This window comes from Anolis sagrei, chromosome 7 (assembly GCF_037176765.1).
Source record: "Anolis sagrei isolate rAnoSag1 chromosome 7, rAnoSag1.mat, whole genome shotgun sequence".
NCBI lineage: Eukaryota > Metazoa > Chordata > Lepidosauria > Squamata > Dactyloidae > Anolis > Anolis sagrei.
Genome location: NC_090027.1, coordinates 635430 through 658808, shown reverse-complemented (window position 1 = coordinate 658808; position 23379 = coordinate 635430). Strand labels below are relative to the sequence as shown.

The following is a 23379-nucleotide window of genomic DNA, read 5'->3' as shown; positions in this document are numbered from 1 at the left end:
ACCAAAAGAAAATACTGGAAGGGTTTTGTGAACATTGATCTTGAGTTTGGGAGTTGTAGTCCACCTACATCCAGAGAGAACTGTGGACTCAAGCAATGATGGATCTGGACCAAACTTGGAACAGATGCTAAATGTGCTGAAATGTGAACGCTGGTGGAGTTTGGGGGAAATAGACCTTGACATTTGGGAGTTGTAGTTGCTGGGATTTCTAGTTCACCTACAATCAAAGTGCATTCTGAACAGCAACGATAGAATTGGGCCAAACTTGGCACACAGGACTCCCATGATCAACAGAAAATACTGGAAAGATTTGGTGGACATTGACCTTGAGTTTTGGAACTGTAGTTCACCTCCATCCAGAGAGCACTGTGGACTCAAACAATGATGGATTTTTTTACCAAACTTGGCACAAATACTCAATGTGCCCAAATGTGAACACTGGTGGCATTTGGGGAAAATAGACCTTGACATTTGGGAGTTGTAGATTTATAGTTCAAGTACAACCAAAGAGCCCCTTGAACCCCACCAATGATAGAATTGGACCAAACTTCCCACACAGAACTCCCACGACCAACAGAAAATACCGGAGGGATTTGGGAGGAATTGACAGGGATTTAGGGGAGATGTAGTTCACCTACTTCCGGAGAGCACTGTGGACCCTAACAACTATGGATCTGGACCAAATCTGGTGCCACGCTGCCATGTGCCATGCACACCTTCTCTCCCCTCCCCGCTTGGAGTCTCAGAAACAGCCCTCCCCTTGGCTGAGAGGCCTGCCAATCACAGTGGAGGAGGAGGGCTTTTGGTGGGGGGATTCTCCTTCTGTTTCCAAAAAGGAAGAGGAGGACAGGCGGAGAGATCTTCAGCCTTCTCTGCCAAAGGGGTTCCTAAGACCAGCAGAAATATATGTTTTCTGATGGTATGTAGTGACCCTTCTGAAGCCCCCTTTCAACCCACACAGAGGTTCAGACCCTCAGGTTGAGAAACGCTGCCTTTAGTCAACAGATTTTTTTTTGTCGTGTCAGGAGTGACTTGAGAAACTGCAAGTCGCTTCTGGTGTGAGAGAATTGGCCGTCTCCAAGGATGTTGCCCAGGGGACATTGACCGGATGATTTGACGTTTTTATCATCCATGTGGGAGGCTTCTCTCATGTCCCCGTATGAGGAACTGGAGCTGATAGAGGGAGCTCATCCGTGCTCTCCCCGGATTCGAACCTGCGACCTGTCGGTCTTCAGTCCTGCCGGCACAGGGGGTTAACCCACTGCGCCTCCGGGGGCTCGAGTCAACAGGTGACTTGAAGGCATGCACACATAATAGATTTTGTCATTTGCGAGTTGCTGGGATGTATAGTTCACCTACAATCAAAGAGCATTCTGAACACCACCAACGACAGAATTGGGGCAAACTTCCCACACAAACCCCCCGTGTCTTGAGGGGACTCACTGTTGCAAATCTCCCTCCAGCGGGGGGCTCGAGTCACCAGGTGACTTGAAGGCATGCACACATAATAGATTTTGTCATGTGGGAGTTGTAGTTGCTGGGATGTATAGTTCACCTACAATCAAAGAGCATTCTGAACCCCACCAATGAGAGAATTGGGGCAAACTTCCCACACAAACCCCCCATGTCTTGAGGGGATCGCTCCCTCCAGCCTCACATGTTCTCCCCTGCCTCGCACATGTGCACCACACTGCCATGCACGGAGCACACCTGCTCTCCCCTCCCTGCTTGAAGTCTCAAAACAGCCCTCCCCTTGGTTGAGAGGCTTGTCAAAGACCATGGAGGAGGGCTTTGAGTGGGAGGATGGGCTGTCTGTTTCCAAAAAAGGAAGAGGGGGACAGGTGGAGAAGTCTTCAGCCTTCTCTGCCAAAGGGGTTCCTTAGACCATCCAAAATATGTGTTTTGTGATGGTATTTGGAGACCCCTCTGAAACTGCCTGATGACCCCCCCCCCCCAGGGGTCCCGACCCCCAGGCTGAGAAACATTGCTATAGGCTATTCTCTCTCGCACACAGGCTTCAACAGAGACTAGCAGCCATTACACGCGGCATTCAGTCTGGTTTTGGAAGCAGGCATGAACCCAGAACGGCTTCTGACGCAGCGGAAAGGAAGGAAGGAAGGAAGGAAGGAAGGAAGGAAGGAAGGAAGGAAGGCCTACCTGAGCTCGGATGAGAGATTCAAAGCTTGGCTTGAAGTAATCAATGCGGCTGCTGTAGAATTTGGGCATCTCTTCCAGGAGCTGCTTGTTCTTGGCCTCAAAGTCCTCCTTCACGGGCCTCAGTTCCTCCCGGGCCTGAGAGAACACACAAGGAGGAAGAGGAGGAAGAAGAAGACACACCGTTGGCCTTCACTTCTCCTCCGTTTGGTCCCCTTTTCCCAAGCTTGCACAGGAAATACATTTAAAATCAGGATTGAGTATCCCTGAGCTCAGGGAGCACACCACTCCCCTGTTGCGCCAGCTCCACTGGCTGCCAGTCTGCCACCGGGCTCAATTCAAAGGGCTGGCTTTAGCCTAGAAAGCCCTAAAGCAGTGTTTCTCAACCTGGGGGTCGGGACCCCTGGGAGGGTCACGAGGGGGTGTCAGAGGGGTCACCAAAGACTACAAGAAAACACAGTTTTTTTCTGTTGGTTATGGAGGTTCTGTGTGGGAAGTTTGGCCCAATTCAATCATTGGCAGGGTTCAGAATGCTCTTTGATTGTAGGTGAACTATAAATCCCAGCAACTACAACTCCCAAATGTCAAGGTCTATTTTCCCTCAAACCCCACTAGTGTTTACATTTGGGCATATGGAGCATTCGTGTCAAGTTTGGTCCAGATCCATCATTGTTTGAATCCACAGTGCTCTCTGGATGTAGGTGAACTACAACTCCCAAAACTCAAGGTCAATGCCCAGCAAACCCTTCCAGTATTTTCTCCTGGTCATGGGAGAACTGTGTGCCAAGTTTCATTCAATTCTATCATTGATGGAGTTCAGAATGCTCTTTGATTGTAGGTTAACTATAAATCCCAGCAACGACAACTCCCACAGGACAAAATCAATACCCTCCCCCAATACAACCAGTTTTAAATTTGGGCGTGTTGGGTATTTGTGCCAAATTTTGTCCAATGAACAAAAATACATCCTGCATATCAAATATTTACATTACTATTCATAACAGCAGCAAAATGACAGTTATGAAGTAGCAATGAAACTAATGTTATGGTTGAGGGTCACCATAACATGAGGAAGCGTATTAAGGGGTCGTGGCATTAGGAAGGTTGAGAACCACTGCCCTAAACGGTTCTGGCCCAGTCTATCTATCTGAACGCACCTCTCCCTACGAACCCCCCAGGAGCCGAAGATTGTCTGGGGAGGCTCTGCTCTCGATCCTGCCTGCTTTACAGGCACGTCTGGCGGGGACGAGAGACAGGGCCTTCTCTGTGGTGGCTCCCCGGCTGTGGAACTCCCTCCCCAGGGATATTACATCAGCCCCCTCCCTCCTGACTTTCCGAAAAAGGGTAAAAACTTGGCTCTTCGAGCAAGCCTTCGGAACCCCGGAGTAAGCAGACAAACTAGAGTTGGAAATTGACCCAGGAACGGCCAAGACGATGTAAATGGATCAAGATTTGGACAGAGGACATGGTTTCTTTTTAAATTGTTTACTATGCACTGTCGTTTATGTTTAATTGCAGTTAATGTTTTTGCTTTATCAGTGTATGTATTTTGTTTTGGCATCGAATTGTGCCGACTGTGTGTACCGCCCTGAGTCGCCTTCGGGCTGAAATGGGCGGGATAGAAATAATGTAAATAAATAAATAACTTTCCGGGATTGCAGGTGGCACAGTGGGTTAAACCCTTCTGCTACTGAACTACTGACCTGAAGGTTGGAAGTTCGAATCTATGGGACGGGGTGAGCTCCCACTGTTAGACCTAGCTCAAGCCAACCTAGCAGTTCGATAGCATGCAAATGTAAGTAGATTAATAGGTACTGCCTTGGCAAGAAGATACTCCATGCAGTCATGCCAGCCACACGCAAAGGACATGTCTACGGACAACGTAGGCTCCTTGGCTTGGAAATGGAGATGAGCACCTCCCTCAGAGCCATTTGCATTTCCTTGTATGTCATTGTAAGAAGGCACTGTAACAATTGAATGTTTGCCTGTGTCTGTTGATATAAGCAGTAATCTGCTCTGAGTCTCCTTGGGGAGAAGGGCGGAATATAAAGAAGTTGTTGTTGATGCTGTTGTTATTATTATTATCTAACCAGTATTGGACCAAAAGTGTTTTACACTTTGGATTTTTGAAGATTTGGTGACACAGCAGGTCAAATCAAATCATTTATTTCGGTCATTGACCAGCACAGGAAATAGAGTCACATTTTCATACAAACTTGGTATGTTTGGTACATTAAAAATATAAATATAACTCCTGAAGCACAATATGGGTGAGGGAGCAGAAGGGAAGGGGAAACAGGGGGAAAACATACAATGCCCAGATCCATCACCAAATTGCGTTTGGTAACGCAGCAGGTTAAACCACTGATCTGCTTAACTTGCTGACCGAAAGGTCAGCGGTTCAAATCTGGGGAGTGGTGTGGGCTCCCGCTGTTAGGCCCAGCTTCTGCCAACTTAGCAGTTTGAAAACATGGAAATGTGAGTAGATCAATAGGTACCACTCCAGCAGGAAGGTAACGGTGCTCCATGCAGTCATGCCCATGACCACTCGACCTTGGGGGTGTCTATGGACAACGCAAGCTCTTTAGCTTAGAAATGGAGATGAGCATCGACCCCCTGAGTCGGACACAACTAGACTTAATGTTTCAGCACTTGGAACTATAGCCTGTTTGTGGAGGCAGGAGACTATCTGTGAGGCTGTCTGTGCAAGTGGACACCTCCTCTGCCACATACAGACAGTTTCACCTTTATTATGTGTATAGATTATTATTATTAATCTGATACACAATATTTTAATTAGTGTTGTGAAAGAACATTTGGGTATATTGAAAGCACATGTTTCACTATTAAAACCAATCCTGTGGACTGTTTTGGGTTTAGGAGCATTTTGGATTTGCAGGTAAGGGATGCTCGAGTGGCACACACGAGCTTGGTGATGGCAAAGCAGATTTAGAGAGAGGTCAATGCTTCCTAAATGGTGGGAGTGATGGGAGTTGTGAGCGGAATGGAAACCTGTTTCTGTCTTAGGAGAACACATATTCCTCTTTTCACAATGCGGCTTTAGAAAGGTTTTTGTGTCTTCAAATACTGATGGAAATGCCTGTAAATATTGCATAAGCCCTCTCCCCAATTCTTCTTGGCAGAGTCTTATTAGGCTTTCCTGGGGGGGACGGGGGCACCCTTCTGGCTTAGTCATCAGAACAAAGCAGCGCGCATTGACACATCCTTTGGTTTTTGCATGCGCAAGGAGCGTCCTAAGCTTCTTTACGACTAAGCTGGAAGTCTCTGTTCTCAATGCCGATATGGTAATTCTTCAACACAATGCCCAATTGAAAGAGTTATACACATTCTGCGTTCTTTCGTTCTGTCGAAGTCAATCTGAGACTCTGTACACACACAAGGAAGCGGGTCAACAGCATTGTGTTCGGAGTGGCTTCATCCTTCGTTTGGAAAGCCTTTTGCAACCGATGCACTAGAGCTGCTTCCAGGAAAGACAGAAAAGGTGCCACGAAGGGCTTTGGTACTCAAGACACTTCCCCACAGTTACGTCCACTGAGTGTTAAAGGCAGCATTTCCACCCTAGGCTTATTGCAACCAGGTGCAACTGCCACATAACCTCTGAAGTAGCCCTCGCGGATCCCAAGATCCAGCTGCTAAAATTGGGCAAAACTTAGGAAGAGAGTTGGGGTAGGAAGCCAAACAAGCTCACAATCCCACAACAAGCTTCCCACCTTTTAGCTGCAGCACTGAAGGTGAAGCAGTGGGGTAACATGTTTGTGGTGACTAGGCTGTTGTAGGTTTCTCAGGCTGTATGGCCATGTTCTAGAAGCACTCTCTTCTGAGGTTTTGCCTGCATCAGTGGCAAGCAAACCTCACAAGCTCTGAGTACGCTTGGCACAGATGCAGGCAAAACTTCAGGAGAGAATGCTTCTAGAACATGGCCATATAGCTCACAGCCTCTGAGGATGCCTTCCACAGATGCAGGCAAAACATCAGGAGCAAATGCTTCTAGAACATGGCCATATAGCTCACAATCTCGAGGATGCCTTCCACAGATGCAGGCAAAACGCCAGGAGAGAATGCTCCTAGAACATGGCCATATATCTCAACCTCTGAGGATGCTTGCCACAGATGCAGGCAAAACTTCAGAAGAGAATGCTTCTAGGACGTGGCCATATAGCTCAACCTCTGAGGATGCTTGCCACAGATGCAGGCAAAACTTCAGAAGAGAATGCTTCTAGAACACGGCCATATAGCTCAACCTCTGAGGATGCTTGCCATAGATGCAGGCGAAACGTCAGGAGAGAATGCTTCTAGAACACGGCCATATAGCAACCTCTGAGGATGCTTGCCATAGATGCAGGCGAAACGTCAGGAGAGAATGCTTCTAGAACACGGCCATATAGCTCAACCTCTGAGGATGCTTGCCATGGATGCAGGCGAAACGCCAGGAGAGAATGCTTCTAGAACACGGCCCCTAAGCCAGTGTTTCTCAACCTTCCTAATGCCACGACTCCGAATCCAGTTCCACATGTTGTGGTGACCCTCAACCAGAACATTATGCTCGTTGCTATGCCATAACTGTCATTTTGCTACATTTATTAATCATAATGTAAATATCTGATATGCAGGATGAATTTTCATTCAATGGACCAAATTTGGCACAAATACCCGATATGCCCAAGTCTGAATACTGTTAGGGTTTTGGGGGATTGATTTTGTTATCTGGGAGTTGTAGTTGCTGGGATATATAGTTCACCTACAATCAAAGAGCATCCTGAACTCCACCAACAATTGAATTGAACCAAACTTGGAACACACAGAACTCGCATGACCAATAGAAAATACTGGAAGGGTTTGGTGGGCATTGACCTTGAGTTTTGGAGTTGTAGTTCACCTACATCCAGAGAGCACTGTGGACTCCAAAAATGATACATGTGGACCAAACTTGGCACAAATGGTCAGTGTGCCCAAATGTGAACACTGGTGGAGTTTGGGGGAAATAGACCTTGACATTTGGGAGTTGCAGTTGCTGGGATTTATAGTTCACCTACAGTCAAAGAGCATTCTGAACCCCCAAATGATAGAATTGGGCCAAACTTCCCACACAGCACCCCCTTGATGAAAAGAAAATACGGTGTTTTCTGATGGTCTTTGCTGACTCCTCTGACACCCCCTCACAACCCCCCTCCCCAGGGGTCTCCCAGTTTGAGAAACGCTGTCCTAAGCCAAGCCTTCATGATGCTACTGGTGGGACAGGCCTGCCTCTGACCAATACTTACACCTGGGCAAAAACGTATCCATAGAACATTATTCTATATCCGGAAACCCTGAGCATTCCGGCTGCCTTCCAGGTGAGTTTGGCTCTGGCTCCGTACCTGGTGGAGCTTGGTGAGGATGGGCCCCGTCTTCTCCTTCTCCTCGTACTTCTCCACCTTGGACTGCAGTCTCTTGTAGTCCTGGAGGGCCTGCTCACGCCGCTTCACCGCCATATTCAGGCTGGGGAAAACACTGCTAAACCTGAAAAGAGAGTTTCAAAAAAAGAATGACCACTGTGGTGTTTTAGGGACCCTTAAGTCCAAATTCTCAGCTTCAGAATGCAAGAAGCAGAACCAAATGCTCTGGATTTACTTATTTATTTTTATTTATTTCTGTGCTTATATACCGCCGTTTCTCAGCCTAAATCGGCGACTCAACGCGGTTTACAACACAACGAAGCAGCAAAATTCCATTAGAAAAGCATAAAAAAGCATAAAAAACACATACACAGTACACAATATTATTGGGCCACCAATAAAATCCAATGCATCTCTTAATTGTAATCGCAATCCAATTTCGTCGTCTGTGATTAACCAATCCTTGTTCATCAATTTCGTTGCACCATATTAATCGAATGCTTGTTTAAACATCCATGTCTTCAACCTTTTTCGAAATACCATCAGCGAGGGGGCTGATCTCTCTTCTATGGGGAGGGCATTCCAAAGCCGAGGGGCCACCACAGAAAAGGCCCTGTCTCTCGTTCCCGCCAGCCGCACCTATGAAGCAGGCGGGATAGAGAGCAGGGCCTCCCCAGAAGATCTTAGGGTCCTGGTGGGCTGATAGGCCGAGATACGTTCGGATAGGTAGGCTGGGCCAGAACCGTTTAGGGCTTTAAAGGCCAACGCCAGCACTTTGAATTGAGCCCGGTAGCAGATCGGCAGCCAGTGGAGCTGGCGCAGCAGAGGAGTTGTATGCTCCCTGCGCTCCGCTCCCATTAGTAACATGGCTGCCGACCATTGGACTAATTGGAGCTTCCGAGCCGTCTTCAAAGGCAACCCCACGTAGAGAGCGTTGCAGTAGTCTAAACGGGATGTAACCAGAGCGTGGACTACCGTGGCCAAGTCAGACTTCCCAAGGTACGGTCGCAGTTGGCGCACGAGTTTTAACTGTGAGAATGCTCCCCTGGTCACCGCCGAAACCTGGGGTTCCAGGCTCAGCGATGAGTCCAGCGTCACACCCAAGCTGCGAACCTGCGTCTTCAGGGGGAGTGCGACCCCGTCCAACACAGGCTGGATTTCAACTTAACTGGAGGTCGGTTGCGTTTCCCACAAGGGGTTGGTTACCTAACCCTATTCCTGATACCTTGTGAGTGAGATTAGGTTAGATCTGGCATGGAGAGGCTTTCTAACTTGGGGGGCGCATGGTGGGCCCAAAAGGAGGGGGTTCTCTCCTTTTGGACAGGGGGAGCGTGTCCCTGTTGGTGCTCCTGGACCTCTCAGCGGCCTTCGATACCGTTGACTACAGTCTCCTTCTGGGACACCTCGCGGGAATGGGCCTTGGAGGGACTGTTCTGCAGTGGCTCCGGTCCTTCCTAGAAGGTCGATCTTAGAAGGTGTTGTTGGGGGACACCTGTTCTGCCCCACAACCTTTGTCTTGTGGGGTTCCTCAGGGATCAATATTGTCTCCCATGTTGTCTAACATCTACATGAAGCCGCTGGGGGAGATAATCCGGAGTTTCGGGGTACGATGTCATCTGTACGCAGATGATGTCCAACTCTGTCACTCCTTTCCACCTTGAGATATGATAGCCATGTATAAATATGTGAGAGGAAGCCACAGGGAGGAGGGAGCAAGCTTGTTTTCTGCTTCCTTGGAGACTAGGACGCAATGGAGGAATGGCTTCAAACTACAAGAGAGGAGATTCCATCTGAACATGAGGAAGAACTTCCTGACTGTGAGAGCCGTTCAGCAGTGGAACTCTCTGCCCCGGAGTGTGGTGGAGGCTCCTTCTTTGGAAGCTTTTAAACAGAGGCTGGATGGCCATTTGTCAGGGGTGATTTGAATGCAATATTCCTGCTTCTTGGCAGAATGGGGTTGGACTGGATGAGGGCCCAGGAGGTCTCTTCCAACTCTTTGATTCTATGATTCTATGATTCTTCTAAGGAGGCTGTCCAGGTCCTGAACCGGTGCTTGGCCGCTGTGACGGTCTGGATGAGGGCGAACACATTGAAATTGAATCCAGACAAGACAGAGGTCCTCCTGGTCAGTCGCAAGGCCAAACAGGGCATAGGGTTACAGCCTGTGTTGGAGAGGGTCACACTCCCCCTGAAGACACAGGTTCGCAGCTTGGGTGTGACCCTGGACTCATCGCTGAGCCTGGAACCTCAGGTTTCAGTGGTGACCAGGGGAGCATTCGCACAGCTAAAACTTGTGTGCCAGATGTGCCCGTAACTTGGGAAGCCTAACTTGGCCATGGTAGTCCACGCTCTGGTTACATCCTGTATAGACTACTGCAACGCTCTCTACATGGGGTTGCCTTTGAAGACAGCTCGGAAGCTTCAAATGGTCCAGCGCTCGGCAGCCAGGATGCTAACAGGAGCAGCACTCCTCTGTTGCGCCAGCTCCACTGGCTGCCAATTTGCTACCGGGCACAATTCAAAGTGCTGAATTTAGCCTTTAAAGCCCTAAACGGTTTTGGCCCGACTTACCTGTCCGAACGCGTCTCCTCCTACGAACTAGTTAGGACATTAAGATCGTCTGGGGAGGCCCTGCTCTTGATCCCGCCGGCTTCACAACCACGCCTGGCGGGGACGAGAGACAGGGCCTTCTCAGTGGTGGCCCCTCGGCTGTGGAACGCCCTCCTTAGAGACATCAGATCGGCCCCCTCCTTGCTGGCATTCCGGAAGAGAGTGAAGACCTGGCTCTTCGAACAGGCTTTCAACTAAGCAGTGCAATTGAGTGATTATTGGAATATGGATTAATGGACAATGAGATCGGATGCTGATTCTATTGATGAGACGTGATGGATTGTTATATTGCTGTACTGTTGTATTGATTCTGGTGTTAATTAATTGATATTACTCAGTTCTTGTGGGTTTTTTCGGGCTATAGGGCCATGTTCTAGAAGCATTTCTCCTGACGTTTCGCCTGCATCTATGGCAAGCTTCCTCAGAGGTGAGGTCTGCTGGAGCTGGGGAAAAAGGGGGTTATATATCTGTGGAATGACCAGGGTGAGACAAAAGGCTTTTGTAAGTTGGGCTAGGTGTGAATCTTCCAACTGACCACCTTGATTAGCATACAATGGGCTGACTGTGCCTGGAGCAAACTCTTCTTGAAAGGTGATTAGATGCCTCTGCCTGTTTTTCTCTCTGCTGTTTTTGCTGTTGCAATTTTAGAATTTTTTGATATTACTGTTTTTAATTGATTACTGATTTTGTATCGTCTTGTTGAAACTGGTTGTTAACCGCTCTGAGTCGCCTGAGGGCTGAGAAGAGCGGTATGCAAGTGAAGCAAATAAATAAATGGCTGACTTCTCTGGTTGAAGGAGTCTGCAGCGCCTTTCATGTTCCTGGATTCATGTTTGGGCAATGCTGCTGCTGCTGCTGCTGCTGCGTTTGGGGGTCCCTATGAAGACACTGGCAACAAAGATCCGCCTAGTCAAAGCCATGGTCTTCCCTGTAGTAACCTACGGATGTGAGAGCTGGACCTTCGGGAAGGCTGAGCGAAGGAAGAGAGATGCTTTTGAGCTGTGGTGTTGGAGGAAAGTGCTGAGAGTGCCTTGGACTGCGAGAAGATCCAACCAGTCCATCCTCCAGGAAAGAAAGCCCGACTGCTCACTGGAGGGAAGGATACTAGAGACAAAGTGGAAGTCCTTTGAATGCCACATCATGAGGAGACAGCAAAGCCTAGAGAAGACAATTATGCTGGGGAAAGTGGAAGGCAAAAGGAAGAGGGGCCGACCAAGGGCAAGGTGGATGGATGGCATCCTTGAAGTGACTGGACTGACCTTGAGGGAGCTGGGGGTGGTAACGGCCGACAGGGAGCTCTGGCGTGGGCTGGTCCATGAGGTCACGAAGAGTCGGAGACAACTGAACAAATGAACAACAATGAAGACTTCTTGTCCACAGCTGCATGGGACACGGGAGACTCCTCTGAGGATGCTTGCCACAGATACAGGTGAAACGTCAGGAGAGAATGCCTCTAGACCAGGGTCCCCAAACTAAGGCCCAGGGGCCAGTTGCGGCCCTCCGAGGTCATTTACCCGGCCCTCGCTCAGGGTCAACCTATGTCTGAAACGACTTGAAAGCACACCACCACCACAACAATATCTCATGGGCCAAAAGCAGGCCCACACTTCCCACTGAAATACCAATAAGTTTATATTTTATTTATTTATTTATTTACTTTATTTGTACGCCGCCGTTTCTCAGCCTAACCGGTGACTCAACGTGGTTTACAACAGGATAAAATCAGTCAACAATATACAATTCAAAACAAAAGAGCACAGTATACAATATTACACAACAGCAACAACCCAATGCATCTCATAACTAGAGTCGTGATCCAAAATTCGTCGTCCATATTTCAATTCCTGTGATCGTCACATTCATTGCACTGATTAACCAAAGGCCTGTTCGAACATCCAAGTTTTTAATCTTCTTCGGAACGCCATTGGCGAGGGAGCTGATCTTACCTCCATGGGAAGGGCGTTCCACAGCCGAGGGGCCACCACAGAAAAGGTTAAAATTGTTTGTTATTTGGTAAATATATGTTAAATATTTGTTAAAATTGTTCCTCATTTCAATTATTGTATTGTTTTTAAGTGGGTTTTTTTGTACTATAAATAAGATCTGTGCCGTGTGCAGAGGAATTCATTCATTTTTTTTTCAAATTATAATCCGGCCCTCCAACAGTTTGAGGGACTGTGACCTGGCCCTCTGCTTAAAAAGTTTGAGGACCCCTGCTCCAGACCATGGCCATATAGCCCGAAAAAAACCTACAACAACCCAGGATTGTTGTTGTTGTGTGCTTTCAAGTCGTTTCTGCCCTTGCGCTGTGCTACTCTGCTGCGAGTATGCATGCCCAGTGTGGAACACATCTCACCACGCTCAAACAGTGGATGTGGCTCTTAATGAGACATGCCGCATTATCACGGGGTGTCTGCGCCCTACACCACTGGAGAAATTACACTGCTTAGCCGGTATTGCACCACCTGACATCCGCCGGGAAGGAGCAGCCAATAGTGAAAGGACCAAGGCAGAGACATCTCCAGCCCATCCCTTGTTTGGGTATTAGCCAGCACGTCAACGACTTAAATCAAGAAATAGTTTTCTAAGATCTACAGAGACACTCGCTGGAACACCCCAGCAAGCGAGAGTCCAAAAGTGGCAGGCTCAAACCCAGCACCTCAACCAATGGCTGATACCAAATGAGAGACTCCCTCCTGGGCACACAGAACACTGGGCGACTTGGAAGGTGCTGAACAGACTGCGCTCTGGCACCACGAGTTGCAGAGCCAACCTTCAGAAATGGGGCCACAAAGTAGAATCCTCGACATGCGAGTGCGGAGAAGAACAAACCACTGACCACCTGCTGCAATGCAACCTGAGCCCTGCCACATGATGCACAATGGAGGACCTTCTTGCAGCAACACCGGAAGCACTCCAAGTGGCCAGATACTGGTCAAAGGACATTTAACCAGCTACCAAACTCACAAGTTGTGTATTTTTCTGTTTGTCTGCTTTGTTCTGTTAGACTGGTTGTTCTGACACGACAAATAATAAATAAGTCGTTTCAGACTGAGTCTGACCCTGAGCGAAGGCCGGGTAAATGACCTTGGAGGGCCGCATCCAGCCCCCGGGCCTTACTTTGAGGACCCCTGCTCTAAACTTTCCAAAAGTCCTCTTCCAGAATGCTGGTTTGCCTTCCTGCCAGTTTCAGGTGAAGCCAAACAATCCTGTGGCCGGAAAACAAGAAGGAAAGCAGAGACAAGGAGGCAGCAAGTGGGAGAATGCAAAGCCTTTAATGTGCAAATAATATGCTGAGTGCCTTAAATCACCCCCCCCCCCCCCGGTTCCAGTTCTGTGATACATGCCAACCTTTTGGAACACGCACAGCTGTTAAACGAGGAACGGATCTGTTCACATACGGACCGCTGCCTCCATCCATTCATAATCCCCTTGGTAATGCATTGTTGGAATTGGGTAGCTAGACCTTTCCATGAAAAGCACCATAATTGAGACGCTTAATACTTTTCTAAAATGTTGAGAAGCAGCTATATGGAACAGTGGGACCAGCAGATCCCTCCCTCCCTTCCAATCTGTATGCCGTGCTCTTAGGGATTTCAGAGGCTGCTGTGCACTCCGAAAACAGTCTCTGAAACCTACTCACCTGTAATAGCCGATACGAAAGTCATAACAGCAGGAAAGTCATTGCAGTATTATTTAATTCCTAAGAGCGATTGACATTTGCTTCTATACTTAGATTGCCACGCTGCTGAGAAGGACTCGGTTGGGAAGGACTCACGGCACAAACGTTGCAGCGCTATACATTAAGAGAGAGGAAAGATGGGTGTCCTGCTGAACATACATAGGCGAGATTGCCTTTTCTTTGTGCTTAATGATGCACACAAAGAAAATGCTGTCATTAATGTAAAGTCCGTTTGAGATGACGAAGCTGGACCGGGAATGTACTGAAGCGGCAGAGGGGGGGGGGGAGGGCTGGAGGAGCTTCTGCAATACTTCTTCATAGCCCCACCCTCAACATAAGAGCAGTGCTTCTCAACCTTTCCAATGCGGTGACCCCCAAATAAAGTTCCTTGTGTTGTGGTGACCCCCAACCATATTTTCGTTGCTACTTCATAACAGAGACTGTGCTGGTCTCCATCACGGATCACCTTCGATGCCAGCTTGGCCAGGGCGGGTCAGCGCTGCTTGTGTTATTGGATCTCACAGCAGCATTGGACACAGTCCACCACCATCTTCTGACCCACCGCCTTGATGGTGCTGGAGTCAGGGGGGCAGCTTTGAACTGGCTCCCCTCTTTTCACAACCGTGGACAGCGAGTGGAGAGGGGAGGCCTGGTCTCTGAGAGGTCCCCCCCCTCTCTCTCTCTTGTGGGGTTCCTCCTCAGGGGGCCATTCTCTCCCCTCTGTTCTTTAACATCTCTATGCGACCACTTGCTCAGCTGGTTCGAGGTTTTGGGCTGGAGTGAGACCAGTACGCCGATGACACTCAGCTGGTGCTGAAGATGGAAGGCCGACCGGACTCTGGACCCGATTCCTTCCCTCAGTGCCTCATTGAGGCCGTGACTGGATGGCTGCATGCCAGCAGGTTGAGGGTGAATCCGGCAAAGACGGAGGAGATCCGATGGCTGGGTCGACCGGGCAGTGGGGACATCCAGCTGCCTACCCTGGATGGCAAGGCGCTACGCCCGTCCTCGTTGGTCAAGAGTCTGGAAGTCCTTTTGGACCCTCTTTCTGCTGAGGATGGAGGCCCAGGTCTCTCTCTGCCGTGAGCAGAACCGCCTTCTTTCTTTCCCCTGCGGCAGGCTAGACGGCTGGCCCCCTCCCTGTCCGTCCCTGGCCTCGCTACGGTCATCCAGGCCACGGTCATCTCAAGACTGGACTACTGTAACACCCTCTCCATTGGCCTTCCTCTGTCGGTGATCCAGAAGCTCAAGTTGGTACAGAATGCAGCTGCTCGGCTTGTTGCAGGAATTCCGATGAGATGCCACATCACCCCAATCTTCCTGCAGCTGCATTAGTTACCAATCAAAGGGGTGGTACTCACCTTGAAGGCCTTGCATGGTGGGGCCGATGTACCTGAGGGACCGCCTCACCCCCTCCCAACCCCAGAGATCCCTCCGTTCTGAGGACCAAGATCTAGTGGAAATTCCCAGTGTCAAGACCTTGCGCCTGACAGCAACCAGGCGCAGAGCCTTCACAGCAGTGGCACCATCGCTCTGGAATACTCTGCCACCTGAAGTCCGTGTCTTGCGGGACTTGCCAGCCTTCCGCAGGGCTTGTAAGACATACCTGTTTCAACAGGCCTTTGATATTGCTGTTTTTAAATTGTTTTTAAATTGTGTTCGATTTTAGCCATTCTTGTAAGTTGCTCCGAGCCCCAGGGGAGTGGCCGCATAGAAATTCGAATAATAAATAAATAAATAAATTTATTACTCTTATGAATACTAATGCAAATATCTAATATGCAGGATGTGTTTTGATTGTTACAAATTGAACATAATTAAAGCATAGTGATTAATCACAAAAACTATATGTCTAGGGAAGTATGGATAATGGATGATGGGATTTGAAGTACCTTCAACCAATTCAGCTCTGACTCCCACAGACCACTGAGACCCCCCACAAATTACAGACCTGGACCAACCTTGGCACATAGAACTCCCATGACCAACAGAAAATACTGGAGGAGTTTGGGAGGAATTGACAGTGATTTATGGGAGATGTAGTTTGCCTACATCCGGAAAGCACTGAGAACCCAAATGACTATGGATCTGGACCAAACTTGGCATGAATACTCAATATGCCCAAATTTGAACAATGGTGAATACTCAATATGCCCAAAATTTGCTTGAAGTCCCCAACATCTGGACTTATCATCTGTCCTCTACTAGACAGAGAGCCTTCTCGATCGTGGCCCCTTATTTATGGAATGCCTTGAACCATCCGAGACCTACTTGCTTTTCGGGAAGCCTGTAAAACTTTTCTTTTCCGGCAAGCTTTTGACGGGTGAACAACCCGGACTATGCCTGTTCTCGCCGCGTATTGTTTTGTTATGGTTATTTTTAGAGCTAATTGTATTGTTTTAATCTGCTTCTGTAAACCGCCCTGAGCCAAATTGGGAGTAGCGGTATACAAGTCGAATAAATAAATAAACAAACAAATAGTATTGCTGCATTGCCATTTATTTGGTTTCCCCAGCAACCATTCGCCAAACAGCTCAGAAATATGCAGGAAGGGGTCGCACTTAATGCCAATCCTGGAGTTTCAGGACCTCACAAACTCTGGTTGCATGCTAGGACCTGGAATACAGAAACCTGGAAAAGCCAGCTCTTGGTCCCATTCAAACATCTCAAGAAACATCAAGAGTGTTTTCTGGTTGCACCATAGAATCCTAGAATCCAAGAGTTGGAAGAGACCTCCTGGGCCATCATCCAGTCCAACCCCATTCTGCCAAGAAGCAGGAATATTGCATTCAAATCACCCCTGACAGATGGCCATCCAGCCTCTGCTTAAAAGCTTCCAAGGAAGGAGCCTCCACCACACTCCGGGGCAGAGAGTTCCACTGCTGAACGGCTCTCACAGTCAGGAAGTTCTTCCTCATGTTCAGATGGAATCTCCTTTCTTGTAGTTTGAAGCCATTGCTCCATTGCGTCCTAGTCTCCAGGGAAGCAGAAAACAAGCTTGCTCCCTCCTCCTCCCTGTGGCTTCCTCTCACATATTTATACATGGTCCTGATCATATCTCCTCTCAGCCTTCTCTTCTTCAGGCTAAACATGCCTTGTTCCCTAAGCCGCTCCTCATAGGGCTTGTTCTCCAGACCCTTGATCATTTTAGTCGCCCTCCTCTGGACACATTCCAGCTTGTCATTCATGAAACACGGGCTGCTGACCAAGTGCATCAAAACTGAGCAGCGAAATAGGAGGAGAGTTTAGAGTTCCATTCAAGATATATGGCTCCATACGCGGAAAACGGTTTTATTTCTCAAGCAGGTTCTTTCCCAGGATCCCTCTCCCGTGCAGCTGTTCCACCTCTGCCTCCAGTGTTGCTGCAACTGTGAGTTTTACGGCTGTTTCTGTCCCCAGGGCTGCACAGAGACACGCATAGAGAGAATGTATGCATGTGTGTAAGGGAGAAAAGAGACTATTAATAGGAAGGAGGCAGTTAAAATGACGAGCTGCTTTAAATTACAGTTTTCAGCAGTGCTTGGAAGTCATTGCAAAGCACTACGTTACCTGTAAAGCCTTACTTTTGGAAGATAGCAAGGGGGTAAGGATAGCCTTTCAGAAAGAGGTCTAGGAACGGCTCCGGCCCAGACTAGCTGTCCAAACGTATCTCCTGGTACGAACCATCATGAAACCGTGTCCAGTTCTGGGCACCACAACTGAAGAGAGATATGGAGAAGCTGGAATGTGTCCAGAGGAAGGTAACTAAAATGATCAAGGGAGTAAACAACAATAGAATTCAGCATGCAGTTATATAAACATGTTATACTGTTCAATTTCACAGTCATGTCAAACAATATTGTGTAAATTTTGGTACAGTCTCTTTAAAATATTATCAATGTCGTATCTTCTTTATGTTGGGTTGCATATGGATCAGCCGCCCACGACCGGTTTTGGCCTTACTTCAGGCCTTCTTCTGGTGGACTGAAATTATTGTATACATCAATATTTTGCTACAGTTACATATGTATTAAATATCTTATACTAGAATGCATTCTTATACTAGAATGCAAACAATATTGTTTGACATCACTGTGAAATTGAACAGTATAACATGCTGAATTCTATTGTTGTTTACTTTCTGCATAAGTGGTACTTGTGTTGTATTTACATATTCAGGAACTCATTTATTTATTTTATTTATTTATTTGATGCACTTATTAACCGCCATTCTCAGCCCATAAGGGCGACTCATTTATATTAAAATGATCAAGGGTCTGGAGAACAAGCCCTATGAGGAGCGGCTTAAGGAGCTGGGCATGTTTAGCCTGAAGAAGAGAAGGCTGAGAGGAGACATGATAGCCATGTATAATAAATATGTGAGAGGAAGCCATGGGGAGGAGGAGGGAGCAAGCTTCCTTTCTGCTTCCCTGGAGACTAGGATGCAATGGAGCCATAGCTTCAAACTACAAGAGAGGAGATTCCATCTGAACATAAGGAAGAACTTCCTGTGTGTGTGTGAGAGAGCACTGTTCAGCAGTGGAACTCTCTGCCCTGAAGCGTGGTGGAGGCTCCTTCTTTGGAGGCTTTTAAACAGAGGCTGGATGGCCATCTGTCAGAGGTGATTTGAATGCAATATTCCTGCTTCTTGGCAGAATGGGGTTGGACTGGATGAAGGCCCAGGAGGTCTCTTCCAACTCTTTGATTCTAGGATTCTATGATTAAGATCATCTGGGGAGGCCCTGCTCTCGATCCCACTGCCATCGCAAATGCAACTGGTGGGGACGAGGGACGGGGCCTTCTCAGCAGTGGCTCCGCCTGTGGAACGCCCTCCCTAGCGACGTCAGATCGGCCACCTCCCTCCTGCCTTTTAGAAGGAAAATCAAGACCTGGTTATGGAACCAAGCATTCGATCAGTGAGCAGCCAGTGGAAGAAGTCTTAGCAACTTATGGCAATGAACTCACCCGGATTGGGTTTTGGATTCTGATTTTAATAGAAGTGTGTTAACCGATTGTTTTAATTGCTGTTTTAACATTTTAATGTACCGATGATTGTTTTATGATGTTGGCACCTCATGGTGCTTTTGTGAGGCCACCCTGAGTCCCCCCCCCCCCCCCCGGGGGTGAGAAGGACGGGGTATAAATATCGGAAATAAAAATAAATAAATAGGAACTGCTGGCATCACACGAGGGGCATTCATTAACGATTTGCCCTGAGCCACTTCTGTTTATCACAAGATGCCGAAACTGCACATGTGTAATGACAGAAGCCTCTACAGGTTATGTGCCAATTTACAACTCTGAATTGATAACGGTCTTGATTTTAGAGGTGCGGAAGTGGTGTAAGGTGTGAGAATGGACTCAGTGGAGTACAGGGCAGTCACCAAGTTCCTTGACTTGAAAGGCCGCACACCAAAGGAGACGTCGATAAAAGAGATTTATGGTGATGATTCCCCATCAGAGGATGGAGTCAAGAACGGGCATCGTCCATTCCAATGTGGTCAGACTTTGGTGCAAAAAGCTCCAATTCCAGGACAGGAGAGAAAAAAATGTATTCATGAGACCACATATTGCCTACTCCCAAATAGGTGAAATAAAGGTTTCCCATGACTTTAAATGTAGTTATGTGAGTTTGCACCTATGTGTAAGAGTCATACACATAGGTGCAAACCCACAGCTGCACACATCCCTCTCTGCTATTGATGAACACACCATCCAGCCATTTTGGAAGATCCCTGCGTAACCATTGGGCACCCAGCCCAAAATGTCAAGAGGAGTGTGGGGTCCGTGGAGAAAATCACTCAAGACCATCTTCACCTGCATAAGGCATCCGCTTGCTGAGTCTCCCGGCTACTCACACCTTTCCAGAAGCAGGAACAAGTCGAAGGCTGTGTTGACAACGATGTGCCATGGAAGCCAGGAGGACTTTTCCCACAGACTGAACACACAAGAGGAAAGCTGGGTCCATCACTCTGATCCTGAGACTCAAGTCCAGTCAATGCAATGGAAGCCTCCTGACTCCCCGCCTCCAAAGAAGGCACGCGTCCAACTCTCAGCAGGCAAGGTCACGCTCACAGGATTTTGGGGCCAGCACGGAGGAGTATGGATGGATTTCCTAGCAAAGGGGACCAGGATCCCTGCTGCGGACATTGCGGGAGGCCATCCAAACCAAGAGGCAATGTGGCATGCCCACCAAAGGTGTTCTTTCCCTTCTGCAAGGCAATGGCCCCAGTGCACAACTCCCATGTTGCCCAAATGGAAGAAGCATGCTCCTCTGGCTTTGAAATCCTACCACATCCTCCTTATTCACCCAACTCTGCACCATCGGACTTCCACCACTACCAGTGGCTGGCATCTTGGCATTCAAGCAGAGCAGGAGGAGGAGTCAGGCTGACTCCTGATTGGGTGTAGCAATTGGGGGAGGAGTCAGCTTAGAGAGGGAAAGCAGCTGTCGAGTTTGACAGAGAGAGGAGAAGGGATTTGGACGGAGAAGAGGGTAGATGGATTTCTAGGCTGGGGAGCTGAGGAGAATTCAGACAGAAGAAAGTGAGCTTTTGGGAGTGAGACTTTTAGTCAGAGAGAATAAGATAGGGACAAAGGCTTGAAGTTTACTGTACTGAGAGTCAGTAAAGAAGACTTGTTCACTTGATGCTTATTGCTCTGAGGAGAGTATTAGTTGAAGACGAATTACTCTGTGGGACAGGAGAGACTGTTCTCAGTGGTATACTGTTTCAAAAGGAAGTTGAACAGTATAGTTAAAAGAGACTCACAGTAACCCAAAGCTACATTCTTAGGGAAAACTGTCTAAACAGCTAAGCCTTTGTAACTGAAATACGCTTATGTACCACTCATTTCCAACGAGTTGTTGTTAATATCAAGTTTAAAATAAACTCTTTCTTAGTTTACTGTTAACTGCTGTATGCCTCAATCCATATGTTTCCCTCAGAACTCTTTCTCTCAACACATTTCTAAAGTCCAGTCAGTTAGGGAGGAAGCCATAGAAGACCAAGAGCTCAAACACCCTTTACCTAAATACATTCACACCCTTTTGGTTCCTCAGGCCAGTAATTCTGAGGTGGCGGCGGCGAATACTACAGAGAACATTCGGTCACTTGTACATACAACATAGGGTCAGCCTTTGATCTACGCTACATTGAGGGGCAGAGGAGTGAGCGCTTTGTCCACCCTGCCTCGATATCATTGAAATTCCTCTATATTGGTGGCAGCGGTGGGATTGTTTGTCCCCCCCTGCCCCGATATTCTTTTAATTCCTCTATACACCTCTTTCCAACAAGGAAGTTATTTTGGAAAGGCAACCATTTTTCATGTGAGGAGACTCTGATTTCCGAGGTCACAACGTGGCTTTTGGAGCAACCTCTCAACTTCTCCAAGTGAGGTGTTTACAGTTGATTCAAAAGATGGGAGGAGTGTCTGTCCCTAGATGGTGGCACCCATAGAGAGAAGAAAGACTCATCACTGGGCCAAGTTTCATTACTCTCAGTCCACAGGAAGTGGGCCAGGGGAAATATTTCATGAACGCCCCTCGTACATATACACGCATCAGTAGTAACATCTGTTTGTTTTGGGGGGATGCAAAAATACTTTGTGGACATTTTGAGAGCACTTTTCAAACTTTTTCAAATTAGATTAAAAAACCGAATGAGATGATGAGTGCATTTTAAAAGTACTAAAACACCACTGTGTTTGCTTATTTGGTTGCAAGACGACTTTCCAAGCTTTGGTTTTCAGTTGATAGTCTCAGTGTTGTGAGTCAAGAAATTAGCATTCATTAAAAACTTTGAAAGGGGAAGCGACGTTAGTCTGTTTTTTTCAAAAATGCAGAAAAGTCCTTTGAAGACTAAACACATCCATTATGGCACACGCTCCTGGGGATATAACAAGCATGTGGTTAAGGGGACGCAATCCACGGAAGTTGCCACAATACCGTACTCTTGCTAATCTTCAAGATGTAACGAGACTCTGTTGATTTCGGAAGAAAATCTTTTGGCGACAATCAGTGGCACACGTCCAGCTACCCTGCGATGTACTGAAAATTATACATGGAAGTGGCATTAACTAGGAGCAACCAGCATAATCTAATTAGTCACCGTTCCTCCAGCTTGTAATATCTATTGCTAATTAATTCCACTGTGCTGAAATAGGTGCCAACGGGGGCCACATATGCACCCCTCCGGCATAAGAGTTCAATGCTTTGCCCAATCCTGCAAACCAAACATAGAATAACTCCAAGCCAACACTATACTGTAGAGGCTGGGAGGATTAGCACAGTGCCAATTCAAAGGTTGACAGTTAAAGCCTGGGTCAGGGTGAGCGCCCACCATCAGCCCCAGCTTCTGCTCACCTAGCAGATCGAAAACAAAAATGTGAGTAGATAAATAGGTACAGTTTTAAGCAGGGGGGTAATAAAAGGTGCCCATAAGAACATGCAGGTGATTTGATCAGAAGGATGTGTACGGACAGAAGCTCCTTGGCATGGAAGACAGAGTGACAGCACCCCCTCCCCACAGCCCCCACGGCCAGAGTCAAGCACAGCCTTCAGATGCTGGAAATGGGAAAAGATGGGGAAAGCCTTTGCCTCTGTTTATGTCTTGTCTGTCGTTGTTAACTGTATAACGGCATTGCATGTTTACTTATTATTTATCTACTAGATTGATATCCCGCCTTTCTCGACCCCAAAGGGAACTCAAGGCGGCTTACAGATAGGCAACAAGTCAATGCCTTCACAGCAATATACAATTAAAATAAACATTTACATTACATTAAGATCAAAACTGAAATACATTAAAACATTTTTAAAACATTACAATCATTATAATTATATGAGGAGCATGTTTAGCCTGAAGAAGAGAAGGATGAGAGGAGACATGATGAGGGCCATGGATAAATATGTGAGAGGAAGCCACAGGGAGGAGGAGGGAGCAGATCAGGGGTCTGGAGGACAAGCCCTATGAGGAGCGGCTTAAGGAGCTGGGCATATTTAGCCTGAAGAAGAGAAGGATGAGAGGAGACATGATGAGGGCCATGGATAAATATGTGAGAGGAAGCCACAGGGAGGAGGGAGCAGATCAAGGGTATGGAGAACAAGCCCTATGAGGAGCGGCTTAAGGAGCTGGGCATGTTTAGCCTGAAGAAGAGAAGGCTGAGAGGAGATATGATGAGAGCCATGTATAAATATGTGAGAGGAAGCCCCAGGGAGGAGGAGGGAGCAAGCGTGTCTTCTGCTTCCCTGGAGACTAGGACGCAATAGGACAATGGCTTCAAACTACAAGAGAGGAGATTCCATCTGAACATGGGGAAGAACTTCCTGACTGTGAGAGCTGTTCAGTAGTGGAACTCTCTGCCCCAGAGTGTGGTGGAGGCTCCTTCTTTGGAAGCTTTGAAACAGAGACTGGATGGCCATCTGCCAGGGGTGCTTTGAATGCAATATTCCTGCTTCTTGGCAGAATGGGGTTGGACCGGATGATGGTGCAGGAGGTCTCTTCCAACTCTAGGATTCTATGTATCCAGGTGCCTCGTGTGTATTATCCCATCAGGAGC

The 23379-nt window shown here is 47.7% G+C and overlaps 1 protein-coding gene across 1 annotated transcript in view; it reads right to left on the bottom strand.

Annotated features, from left to right (window-relative positions):
* The window catches only part of BIN3 (bridging integrator 3), a 135136-nt gene that overhangs the window by 24178 nt on the left and 87579 nt on the right, over positions 1 to 23379 (bottom strand). Inside the window, exons 7-8 of the mRNA XM_067470617.1 lie at positions 7533 to 7674; positions 2158 to 2292 (exon numbers count right to left, since the gene is read on the bottom strand). Coding sequence (XP_067326718.1) covers positions 2158 to 2292; positions 7533 to 7674 — 277 coding nt within the window. The remainder of the gene's footprint in view (positions 1 to 2157; positions 2293 to 7532; positions 7675 to 23379) is intronic.